Source organism: Lathyrus oleraceus, chromosome 3, assembly GCF_024323335.1.
Source record: "Lathyrus oleraceus cultivar Zhongwan6 chromosome 3, CAAS_Psat_ZW6_1.0, whole genome shotgun sequence".
Lineage (NCBI taxonomy): Eukaryota > Viridiplantae > Streptophyta > Magnoliopsida > Fabales > Fabaceae > Lathyrus > Lathyrus oleraceus.
The window spans coordinates 235,958,644-235,972,041 of record NC_066581.1 but is presented as its reverse complement, the minus strand read 5'-3'; the positions used below and the strand labels follow the sequence as shown (position 1 = coordinate 235,972,041).

At 37.3% G+C, this 13,398-nt stretch overlaps 1 protein-coding gene across 1 annotated transcript; it reads right to left on the bottom strand.

Moving 5' to 3' along the window:
• Window positions 1-12,472: 12,472 nt before the first annotated feature.
• On the bottom strand, window positions 12,473-13,106 carry LOC127126564 (probable histone H2B.3). The gene has a single exon (XM_051055512.1). It carries the CDS (start codon window positions 13,030-13,032, stop codon window positions 12,613-12,615), a length of 420 nt encoding a protein of 139 aa, XP_050911469.1. The 5' UTR covers window positions 13,033-13,106; the 3' UTR covers window positions 12,473-12,612.
• Between the last annotated feature and the right edge of the window lie 292 nt (window positions 13,107-13,398).

Genomic DNA, 13,398 nt, shown 5'->3' with positions numbered 1-13,398 from the left:
GTGGAGAATGAGTAAGAATGGAGCATTCCTATCCTTACTCTGATTATTTTGGACGCAAGACGCTTGGCTTGTTGTCTAGAATAATCACCTCCGCCCATAGACTTTAGTACAAAATAATCACAAACATTCTTTCATAAAACCCTTATTCAAGGTAAAAAACAATACAACTCATAAAACTCATTTTTGTGCCTTAGGGCATCATCCTGAAAACCCTTTTCTCAAAGGTAAAATCAACCAACACACAAATATTTTCTACTCTGAACTACGGAGCTCTGATTCCTCATCCCCGAATGAGTGATACATAGGCACAAGGGCCCCAATCCTTGGCGAGCACTATAATAACAAAAACACCCCCTTCTTTTCACACATTCTTTTGAAAATAAAACAATAATAGATAAATCCCATGTATGTAAAACAACCCAAATGGTTCCCATGGAGTACCATGGACGTAAGGGGTGCTAATACCTTCCCCTTACGTAACCGACTTCCGAACCCAAATCTCGGTTATGAGACTGATTCATGATTCTCTTTTAGCGCTTCCCGTGCGCGTCTCTTTTCTGAGGGTTTTATCGACTATTTCCCCTCTCTTATCCGATAGAGGTAAACTAAATAAAATCTGGTGGCGACTCTTCTGACTTGGCCTCTCTTTGGCATCTCTTTAGTCCCGATTTCGTTATCGTGAAATCCCGGTAGCGATAGTTGGCGACTCTGCTGGGGACCAAAATTCCCTAAGCAAGTCTATCCTAGTTTGGGTTGTTCCTCTTTTATGTACGTGGAGATTTATCTGTTATCTATTTTTTCTGTATATATTGCTTTCTTTGCTAACCTGTGCATATTTTCTTTGTTTACCTGTTGGTCCGAAACCCTGACTCTGTGACGAAGAATTTTTGGAAGCAATAATGATTGCAAAGGAAAAAACCTTGTGTGAAGGACTCCCCACCTGAGTCTGAGAGTTTGCTTGAGATAGGAGAGGTTGAGTAGTATTGATCCGCGAGGTGCCTTCCTCGTTAGGGTCGTACGAGAACCTCACTTAGTGGTAGATTCTCTTAAGGGGATTGATGACCGTCGTGCTTTCAGCGTAAGCATCTTTTCTTTTACTAGAGTCAATGACCCTAAGACCCCTTTTAGAACCTTTAAAACTATGGCTAGCCTAGACCGATGGTCGCGTAGTATAGGCTATCGAGGTGCCTTCCTCGTAAGGTTCGATACGAAGATCTCACTTAGAGTAGATGACTTTGATGGAGCAGTCGCCTGGAAAGTAAATTGACATAAGCGGCTAACAGTCAAGGAAGTCCATGACTCTAGGGGCAGTGTCTTACACCCAATTTTCCAAAAGCCTTAGATCACACAAAGCGAGAACCTTGGTTTACTAAGCAGACATTATTAACTCCATGCTTCGTCACGATGGTCCAAAACCATGAACTCAAGCCTTAAATCATGTGGAAATAATAAACCAATCATTCATTCATACATTCATTCATCATTAAAATAATAAGCAAAGCTCTTAAAATTTTCGTTTGTTAGGACGCAGAATTACAAGACTATTTTCCGACGCAATCATGGATACTTCAACAAGGAAAAGCACTTCTTCTTTCCGCTTCAAGAGTCCCTACATCAGTTCATTAAAAGTCCTTTGTTCAAAGGTCGTAGCTCTCAAAGATAACAAGTTTATAGCCAATTTTGGGAACATTGTAGATCTTCTAACCGAGAAGGTTGACTATAGTGTTATCACTACAATGTCCCAATACTATGACGTCCCTTTAAGATGTTTCACTTTCCCCGACTTCCAAATCTCTCCAACCTTGGAAGACCTCGAGAGACTCCTCAATCGACCAATTAAAGAATACAACCCTTTCCCGAAATTGGAAGAAGGCTTCTGTTTGACCGAGCTCTCACTCACCTTGGGTATCAACACCAACAAGCTAGTGGATAATTGGGGCATTAAAGTATCCCTCAAATGTTTAACTCAAAAGTTCCTAGAAGCCCATGCTTGGGAAATGATTAAAAAAGGAAGACCCGACTTTTGTAGTGCAACCTTGGCACTTTTGATTCATGGAATTGTCCTCTTCCCAAATCTGGACAAGTTCGTGGATCAATTAGAAGTTGAAGTCTTTTTAACAAAGAATCCGGTGCCTTTTTTACTTGTCAAGTTCTACCATACCTTCCATACAAGGCATGAGAAGAACGGAGGTACTTTCCTTTGTTGTGCTCATATGCTACATCTTTGGATGAGGGCCTGCATGCCTCAAAATGGACCCTTCTTCGAAAACAAACTGACATGGTCGCAAAGGTTCGCATCTCTCTCTGCCAACTCAATTCTATGGTACAAGAGGGAATGGGACACAAAGGATATCATCGCAAGATGTGGAGAGTTCTTTAACGTACCCTTGATAGGAACACAAGGTTGCATCAACTACAACCCTGCTATAATCAAGAGACAATTAGGGTACGCCATGACAAGTCCCCCCGTGGAAAGAGATTTCATTTCATTTGTCATCAATACCTTGGATCCGCTTGATTCAAACGTGAAAAGAGTGAGAAAAACATTAATTCACTTAAATAAATAATTCAAAGAAAATAGGGTGTTGCAACTCTCCCCCACTTACAGATTTTTGCAATCGGGAATTATCTGAACTAAACAGCTTTGAATAAGACTCTCTCATCCGACTCTCCAGCTCCCACGTCATGGTGCCTCCAGCAGATCCTCCCCAAACAACTTTTACCAAGACAATCTCTTTACCTCTCAACGGTTTCACTTCTCGTTCATCAATTTTCAATGGTGATGCCTCCAAAGTCAAGTTATCTCTCATTTTCACATCATCCACTTAAATCACATGAGACTCGTCCGCCACATACTTCCGAAGTTGAGGCACATGAAACACATTATAAAGATTAGAAAGAGATGGTTGTAATGCAACTTTGTAGGACATTTATCCTACTCACTTCAAAATCTGATAAGGACCAATAAAATACTGAGTGAGCTTTCGAGACTTCAAAGCTCGACCAATACCAGTTAGCGGAGTAACTCTCAAAAACACATGATCTACCTCTTGGAATTCAAGTGTTTTCCTTTGCTTTTCATGATAACTCTTTTGGTGAATCTGCAAAGCTTTCATCTTCTCTTGGATCATCTTGATCTTATAGGTAGTATGTTGAACAATCTCATGTCCAAGCATAACACTTTCACCAAAAGCATACCAACACAAAGGTGTCTTACACCTTCTACCATACAAATCCTCAAGAGGTGTCATTCCAATACTAGAATGGAAATTGTTGTTGCAAGTGAACTCAACCAACAGTAAGTAATTGTCCTAGTTACCCCCTGCTCCAAAACACAAGCTCACAGCAAATCCTCTAAAGACTGGATAGTCCTCTCTATTTGACCGTTTATTTGCGGATGATAAGAAGAACTCAACTTCAACTTAGTGTTGATGGATTCCGGCAAACTCTCTCGAAACCTCGATGTGAATCTCAGATCTTGATCAGAAATAATACTCTACAGGATTACATGCAAACTAACAATCTTCTTAATATACATTTTGGCCAACTTCTGCAATGAATAACTGAACTTAATCATAATGAAATGAGTCAATTCAGTCAGTTTATCTACTATAACCTTAACTAAATCATTCCCTTTAGAAGTCTTAGGCAAACTTGTCATAAAATCCATGGAAATATCATCCCACTTCCATTTAGTTATATCAAATCCAACAGTTTTTGATGTTCAATTTTCGACCTTTGTAAGTCAAATATGCATAAACGAACTCAGTTATATCCTTCTTCATTCTTGGCCACCAAAATAGTTTCTTCAAGTCTTGATAAATTTTAGTAGCACCAGGATGAATACTCGGACTACTTATGTGACCTTCTTCAAGAATACTCTTCTTAAGTTCTGGAACATCAGGCACACAAACTCAGTCATAGAAATGCACAGCATTATTCTCATCTATTCTGAAATCACTTCCTTTTCCTTAATTGATCAACACTAATCGTTTAATCAATCCCAAAACTGATTTATGATCTTCTCTAATTTCCTCGAGAATACCACTAGTCAGCTTCAACATACCCAACTTCACACTATTAGGAGTCCTTTCACATAACAAACTCAAATCTCTGAATTTCTCGATTAACTCCAATTCTCGAACAATAAACATTGACATATGCAGTAACTTTCTCCTTAAAACATCGACTACAACATTAGCTTTACTAGGATGGTAACCCAAACTAAAATCATAATCCTTTAGAAATTTGAGTCACATCCTCTGCCTCATATTCAACTCCTTATAATTTAATAGATACTTCAAACTCTTTTGGTCATTGAACATTTCAAATATGGAACCAAACAGATAATGCCTCCAAATTTTTAACACAAACACCACGACTGCCAACTCTAGATCATGCGTAGGATAATTCCTCTTATGAACTTTCAATTATCTAGAAGAATAAGGCACAACCTGATCATTATGCATTAATACACCATTTAGACTCATCTTTGACGCATCACAATACACAACAAATTATTCACCTGGACTTGGCCAAATCAAAATTGGAGCAGACGTCAACTTCCTCTTGAGTTCCTGAAAACTCTCCTCACACTGCACATCTTAAACACAAGCTTGGCCCTTTCGAGTCAACTAAGTTAAAGGTAGCACCAACTTTGAAAATCCTTCAATAAACCTCCTGTAATAACCAGCCAAACCCATAAAACTTCTTATCTCAGTAACAGACTTCAGAGTTTCCCGTTGCAACACAGCATCAACCTTCAATGGACCAACAGCAATATCATCACTAGAAATTACATGACCAAGGAAACTCACTTCTTTCAATCATAAATCCCACTTAGATAGATTATTATATTATCGCACCGCGAAAAATACAGAGGCTCCACCGAACTTTACTCATTCCAGAGGAAAAGGATAATATCGATAAAACCCTTGAAAAGAAAGAAGATGGTCGTCGCATTCTAGTAGTTAAATATTACTTGTATGCTCGCGTATGGGAGGCTTAAGTGTCGTTCGCGGTAGAACGAAAATAACATGTTCTTTGTGAAAAGGTTTTGAATTCCCAAAGACGGAAAATTGGATTTGATTGGTTGTGATTGAATTTAGAGTTGGTGACAAGTATTAGACCATAAGCTAAGTACAGTCGGCAATCCAAGTACTCGGAAGTTGAAAGGATAATTGCATCCTAACTATTCTTATCATCCTGAAAGTTTTTATTTATGACCTTGCGAGGCGAGTTTAACTACTAGTACTTAGAGGGAGACAAGCATCTAACCACGTGCTAAGTACGGCTGGCAATCAGAATACTCAAGAGTTGAAAGGACAATTCATCCCAACCTCTCTTTTTTGCCCTAAGAGGACCGAATTAAACTCATTTATTTTTAATTCTTTTTGAATGGATGACAAGTGTTGGGCCACAAGCTAAGTACGACTCATAACCCAAGTACATGAGAAATGGTGTGTACAAGTTCGTACACCCCATCCTTTTTCATCCGGTTTATTGCAAAAAAGAGTTTTGAAAATGACTTGACGTTGGATCAGGTGTTTGAGATTTTTGTCAATTATGTGAAAATATATGAAAGAGGTATTTGGCGTTAGACCAAGCACTTGTGTGGTGTTCAATTGAATTTGATTTCGAATACACTTGACGTTGGATCAAGTTCATTTTTGTGCTTTTGTAAAAAGGTTATTGTCATGCCCCAAAATTCATCCAACCCTTCACAATGATTCATTTAGGTCACTAACCCTAATCATTTGCATATCATGATAAGCATCCATCTCATCTACATACCCATAATATCATAGTATATTCCACTTGCATTTGAAAAGTATAAAATCATGGGTTTAATGGTCTTTATCACACTCGGTATTGAATAGGAGGAGAACCTTTCATCTTGGTTCTCTTCATCATGGAGTATAACTTCAAACCCTGATTCTTGGACCATAGTTATGGCCATGGCATTAATTCAAGGATGTTGGATTGTGGGCATCAGGATCATTCATGTCCCTAAAATCCTAGTTTCTGATTATGGTCATCATACCCTCATGTGTGCATTCAAGATTTAGATTTACCTGGTCACTCATGGAGCTTCATTGGTTTGTACAATTCATCAGAGATCTACTTGTTCACGATCCTCATGCCTGGATCAAGGTGCATTCATTCAAGATGTTACAATTTGTTGCTTGGTTAAGTATCATTTGGTTGATTTTGCTTGATTGGATTTCAAGTCTTGGAACTTGGCATGTTTCATCTGGTTTAAGAATATCGGGCTATCCATTTAGGTCCACATTCAGTCATGGTGTGCATTCATGTTCATAGTTGGTCAAGATCTTGGTTTGTGCTTGGTGCATTGGATAATTAGTTCATAATCATTCCAGTTCATCTGTTTATTTCAGTGTCATCTAAGGTCTATCCAAACACTTCATTTCATTCATAGTACGTTCTTTTCCTCACAAGTATTCATGTCCATTGCAAAGAATCCATTATTCTGCCATTTTTGTAACAATTGACTTTTGGTCAACGATTGACTTTTTGGTCAACCAGTTTGCCAAAGTCAACTGACCGCCCTAAGACCTAATCCAATCCCATTGGTCTTGATTCACTATGCTCACGTTTGTTTGCTTCTAGTTTGATTTCTTCATTTACAAACCAATTCGACCATTTCATGTTCATGTCCATACTAAACCTATAGACCATTTCAATTTAATCTTCAAGTCCAAAAAATTACATTCAAGATTACATAAACCAAATTCAGACTACAAACAATCTCATTCCAATTGGTGCTACCTCTTTAACTTAGAGAGCAGACGCCAATTCATCTGACGTCACCTCTCAAAGTGAGGTAGTTTGGGAATTAATATAAAAATTGCGTTATTTAGAAGGAAAAAAATTGAAAAGATAGGTTATTTTAGTAAAAAAAAAATCGTCTTTTTTCGTATCAATTAATATAAATTTATTTTTTCTATCTTATTTTTAATTATGTTTTTATTCTTTTAATTTCATCTTCCTTTTAATTATTATTTATTTTGCTTTTTTATTCTTTTAATTCATCTTTCTCTAACTATTAATGGAGCATACACACCATTATGATAATAAAATGTGTCTATAGTATTGGTGGAAATGATGGCATTCCCATCATAAAAGATGGAGTTTTGATAATCAATTTTTTAATATTTTAATTTTTATTTTATATATAAAAAACTTTGTAAAATAGTTGTGATAATCGATTTTCAATATTAATTTATATTTTTTGTATGAAAAATTTTATAAAAGAATTTTTATAGTCAAATTTTTAATATTCTTTAACTTTTATTTTATATATCGAAAGACTTTGTAAAAGGGTTTTTTTACAAATTAACCCACTTTTTCAAGGAAATTCCCAAAATATCTCTGGTTTCAAAAAAAATCTCAAACTACCCCACTTTTAGGAGGAGTCGCCAATTGAATTGGAGACTCCTCTTAAAAATTGAATGGAGGCGTCAATTGGATTGGTTAGGGCAGGTGCCCTAGCCAATCCAATTGGCGCGCCTGTGTAGGGTTTAGGAGGAGGCGCCAATTCAATTGGAGACTCCTCCTAAAATACAATTTTTTTGGTGAATGGTATACGTGATAGATAAATTTGATATATGACCACTTGATATTAATAAAATTTTCCATTTACACAAAGAAACCTAATGGTGATGACCGGGATCACTTAACCGACCTCCGGTCCCACATCCTCTAGCTACCCTAACTCGTGGCCTTAACCCACGTTGACGATTCTGTACCGGTGTTTGAGCATCTGAAGGGCCAGGAGCGTCACTACCAACTACAGGAGAAGGTCTGTTGAGGTAGTCAGACAAGTCGACATAGTCTTCAGTATGCATCGATGGTGTACCGCCGTAGCTGAGCTCATGACCCAGGCCAGAGAAGTTGGGATGTGGTTGACTCATTGATGGGCGACCGAGACGGTTGAAGGGAGACATGGGTGTGAACGATGCGTCGAGGAAAGGTTGGAAAGTTTGTTGGGGTGTTTGGTAGAGATAGGGTTGTTGGATGTTTTGGTTTTGTGAGGTTTAGGCTTCTTGGCTACGGTAGGTGGAGGGGCGGTTGGTGTTGAATGATCGTTAGATGTTCTGGCTTATGCGACTTTGATAGGGTGATGGGGTGGGTGCGAAGCGATGTTGAGTCTCAGGTTGATGGTCAATTTGTTGGTGGTGGTATGGGGTATGCTCTTGGTATTGGGGATGGGTGTATGGAATATTTTGGTTGTATGCTTGTGTGTTGGTTGAACGGAATGTTTGACGGACAGGGGGTTGTGTGTATCTGGTCTGACACTGTTGTTGGGGGTTTGATGTTGAGGTGTCAGGTGTGTAAGTCATCTGGCGTGTGTCGTACAAGTACATATCCTCGGCGATGAACTGAAAACCAACCGATCTGTATCAAGCCATATAAGTACGACTTGGTTTTTCTTCAGTTGGCATGACTGCGTTAGTTAACACATGGTCATGATGGTGCTTCCATTTGCGACACTCCAATCTTGCGAAGCTTTTCCATGGATTGAAGTTCCATTTGTCGTTAACTTTGCGCAGATGTCATTCTCCTAGGCTAGCTGGGGGATCTGGGATATTTTGGAGCATACTGAACTGCAGCTTCACACGATCACTGTTGTGCATCTCCACAGTTGTGAACCGTATTATCGGTGTGCATGCAGTCCATATCAAATTTATCTATCACGTATTCCATTTACCAAAAAAAAACGCATTTTAAGAGGAGTCTCCAATTGAATTGGCGCCTCCTCCCAAACCCTACACAGGGGCACCAATTGGATTGGCTAGAGCACCTACCCTAGCCAATCCAATTGGCGCCTCCATTTAATTTTTAAGAGGAGTCTCTAATTCAATTGACGGTTCCTCCTAAAAGTAGAGTAGTTTGGGATTTTTTTTTTAAACCAGGGGTATTTTGAAAATTTCCTAGAAAAAGTGGGTTGTTTTTGTAAAAAAAACCCTGTAAAAGGGTCTGATAGTCAATTTTTTAAAATATTTTCTAATTTTCATTTTGTACCAGAAGACTTTACAAAAGAGTATCGGTAGTCAATTTATTTTACATTTTTTCACTTTTAATAGTCATTTTTTAAATATTCTTTAACCTTTATTTTATATATTGAAAGATTTTGTAAAAAAATTCCAATAATCAATTTTTTTACTTTTATTTTATGTATCAGAAGATTTTGGAAAAGAATTTTGATAATTAATTTTTTAATATTTTTTAATTTTTAATAAATTATTTATATGAGTATTTTGGTCAAAAATAATATAACATAGAGATAGAAAAATAAATGATAAGGTATGGAGTAAAATTTTCTTCAAATAATATACAAATTGTCCATATTTAAATAATAAATTAAGCTATGAAAAAAATGGGGGAATGGAACACTTCCCTTAATTATACTTTTTTTTTGTTTCGGTAAAGTCACTATTGCAAGCCAAACCAATTAAGCATTTGTATCATAGATGGAATAGAGTTTATATCTACATAACCACAATAAGTAGATATACCAAACACACTTACTAGCAAATGAATAACAACAAGACTCTACCATATACCAGACCCCAAAACAGAAGCAAAGCATCCCCTGCCTTAAAACAAAACCAGAAACAGAAGGTACACAGATAGAGCACCGTATACCCTAACCATAATATCAATGTTTATCTAAAGTTCACCAGAAAAAGAATATTCACATTTTGTTTATATTGACTAATGTTTATGGTATCAACGTTTCAGTTCTTTACTCGTTCTCCGTATCAATTTCTGGACAGTCTGATGAACAGGAATGACTCTTTATTCTATCTTTCTTCTATTAGGGATTCAGCTGACTTGATTTTAGGCTGCCATATCAACTTCACCCTCTCTGTACCCTTCACAACCGCCTTGAACCCTGTAAGTTCTGAAAAAAGATACAATGACTAACAAACATTCGGACCAACGCAGTGGACAGTCTGTTGAACACGGGTGACTCATATATCTGCATCTCTCTCCCTGCAGAGATTCGGCTGACTTGATTTTAGACATGCCATATCAGCTTCACCCTCTGCTTATCCCTTTCAGCCTTCTTAAACCTAAGTTCTGAAAAAGATACCAATTTACCCACCCAGTAAATGTAGAAAAGTCAGCAGCCTTGTAACCTCTCGGCATAAGCACCAATCCATCCACCCACTCAAACTAGGGTTTCTTATTCATAGGCCTATCAATGAGCATAAGTTGGACCCTAAAATATCTCTTGATTTTAACTGCCATGAGGTTAGAATCCAATACATGTTATCCAGGAGTTTGAGTCTCTGCTGCAACAGGCTGGTGCCATGCGTTAACTGGGGTGTTTTAGAAATAACCTAAGGTAGGGAATTTTCCCATGGATGCTCTTGGCTCGCTTCCACGTTGTTTCTCGTAGGAGTTCCAAATACCAACGTGTGTTACATTAGTAAAGTGGATTTGTGATGTATGGCAATTTACCAACGTAAGCAACAGTTGATAGAGGTGTTGCCAAATCCAACTAAGGTGGTAGCAATACATCAGGTTGTGCCTAGTTTGATGTAAGATTAGCCGACATAGATGGAAAAACTTGCTCATGGATGCTAAATCAGCTAGTCCCTGATTGGTCCTTGAGTTCATGTTGTTGGGCCGAAGGTGTTTGCTACAGCATAAGACAAGTTGTTTGCTTGCTAGCACTGTCATAATCTTCGCCTTCTACAGCTAGATTTGAGAAAGGTTTGGTTGGCCTACATTTGAGTGTGTTTGTATTCGCTTGAGCTTACTGTGGCTAGGGGTCCATTGCATGTCCGACAATATCGGCTGACACTTCAATTAATTTTTAGATGTAAACAATATGTAAAGAAGCCTAAGCAAAGCAAGAATACTTTTAAGATGAACTAGAATTTGTGAAGCCGATATTTTCTGAGGCAGCTAATCAATTTGTAATAGAAAGTTGGTCGACAGCTAACTTACAAATAAAATCCATTTATCCTTGCTCCTACATCTGGAGAGAATGACAATACTATGCACTTGTTGCAAGATGAACATCAATTTATGGTGTTTTGTATTGTTTTTCCCGCACTTGAGGAACGCAGCATAGAGCTAGTTTTGCATCAAAACTGCACTTGAGGAACGCAGCATAGAGCTAGTTTTGCATCAAAACTGAACAATGAGAAGAAGGGCCATAAAGGGCCCGCACTTCCCACATTAGCAATCATAAGTTGTCAATCACATATAGTGGAAAATAGGGGTAGAGGTCCTCTAACCGTAAGAAGGGAATTGCCCTCTAATTTTCCCTCTATCTCTCTCCTATCACATACTCTCACTCATCATGTTTCCCTCCCATTTTCTTCTTTTTCTCATTTTTTTTCCTTATGAAAATGCCTAAAGCCACCACTTTAATTGGGAATTTATTAGAAATGGGAGGGAAGTGCTTAAAAAAAAAAGGAAAGAATTGAGGAATTTGGGCAGATAAAGTTTCGGAGGTTTAATTTGTTTTAGTAATATGGTAGTAGCAAATCGCCCTAGTTTTGAAGAACTCAAAAATTGTATTGGATGAGGTTTTAGAGGGTTTAGATAAATTTTTCAAATATAATTTATTTTGTAAAATACAATCTAAAATAATAAGTTATGAGTCACTAGCCAAAAGTTGAGACAGAAATTCATGATAGACAATAAAATTGAGGAATTAACATCAAACTCAGTCATTTCAGCTTTTCAACTAACTCTCCCTTTACAGTATCAAGCTTACGCTTCTCATCTCTCAAAGAAAAAATTTGTATAAGTCACACTAACAAGTACTCCATCGACTTTTGAATTCACTCAATAAATGATGTATAAAAGAGAATGTAAGGCTAACCTTTATCCTCCATAGATAACAGTTATATTAGAACATAAACACTTACATGAAACTTCTCCGACCCCATATTTTGTGCATACAAGGCCTGAGATCCATCTCAAGCTCGTGGATCCCAGATTCAAAGGAACAACACATTGGTTCACCATCTGTTTTTGCCTACACCAAACAATCTCAGATTGCCATACATTTAAAGCTACATAGTTTTCACTAAGGAAAACAAATCAAAAAAAAAACATTAGCAGAACACAAATTGAAGTTACCAATGCTAACAACAACAACAAGAAGCAAGTTGAAAATACGAATACAGTGTGTCTGTAGTATGCATGGCAAAATCAACCAAACAGTCTTCATTATTCTACCATATATCCAAAAAATTCATAGCAACTTTGGTTTAATATGAATTTTAATGGAGTGTGAGTGCTCGGTTAACTGAGGCCGCATCAATTACAAGTTTACATCATAGATGCATCAATTACATCATAGATGCCAACAAATTATTAAGAGAAACAAACTTCTAATCAATTAGAATAATGCATTAAAAAATTGATGTATGTCTATTTGGTTTCAAAATACTCAAGGGACCATGAGACAAATCACACAAAATTAAGCACACATGGAGATTTTAAATTTCATTTTAATTATTTAATCAGTTGTATTACATCAACAATCTCGAAAAAAGAAAACCCTAATTAAACTAATCCGTAAATAAAATAAACCCTAGAGAAAAAAACAGCATAGATAAATCAAGAACTGGTGAATTTGGTGACGGCCTTTGTACCCTCGGAGACGGCGTGTTTGGCCAATTCACCGGGAAGAACCAATCTAACGGCGGTTTGAATCTCCCGTGAAGTAATAGTTGGCTTCTTGTTATACCTAGCCAAACGAGAGGATTCTTGAGCTAGTTTCTCGAAGATGTCGTTGATGAAACTATTCATGATTCCCATAGCCTTGCTGGAGACACCAATATCAGGATGAACCTGTTTCAAAACCTTGAAGATGTAGATCTTGTAGGTCTCAACGCTCTTCTTGGATTTCTTCTTCTTCTTGTCGCTTCCTCCTTCCTTCGAGATCTTCTTCTCGGCCTTAGGTTTCTTCTCTGCAGGGGATTTCTCTGCTGCGGGTTTCTTCTCTGCTGGCTTCTTCTCGGCCTTTGTTGGGGCCATTGATGGTTTGTGGTGAAAAACTAAAGAGAGGTGATTGCAATATTGCAGAGAACGAGTGATGAATGAAAATGAAGAGAAAAATTATATATAGGGTTAAAAAAGGAGTTGTGATTGGAAGGAATGGCCTCACTCGGATCGATGACGTGTTATATTTCGTTGATTCAGATAGCTTTAACTAACGGTGGAGATTGTACTTTATTCATTTTGTTTATAGTTGGATACTGAACTCTTATTTGCGAGGAATATATGCACTCTTATTTTTTTAAATGCAAAATTTCTGATAGTACAAATAAAATATTTTGTCATTTTTTATTGATTAAAAAATATCTTTTTATATATTTATTTTTTAAACAATAGGTGACTTCA

Bases quoted from the DNA above. Each gene is read 5' to 3' on its own strand.
- LOC127126564 (XM_051055512.1), bottom strand. From the start codon at position 13,032: ATGGCCCCAACAAAGGCCGAGAAGAAGCCAGCAGAGAAGAAACCCGCA.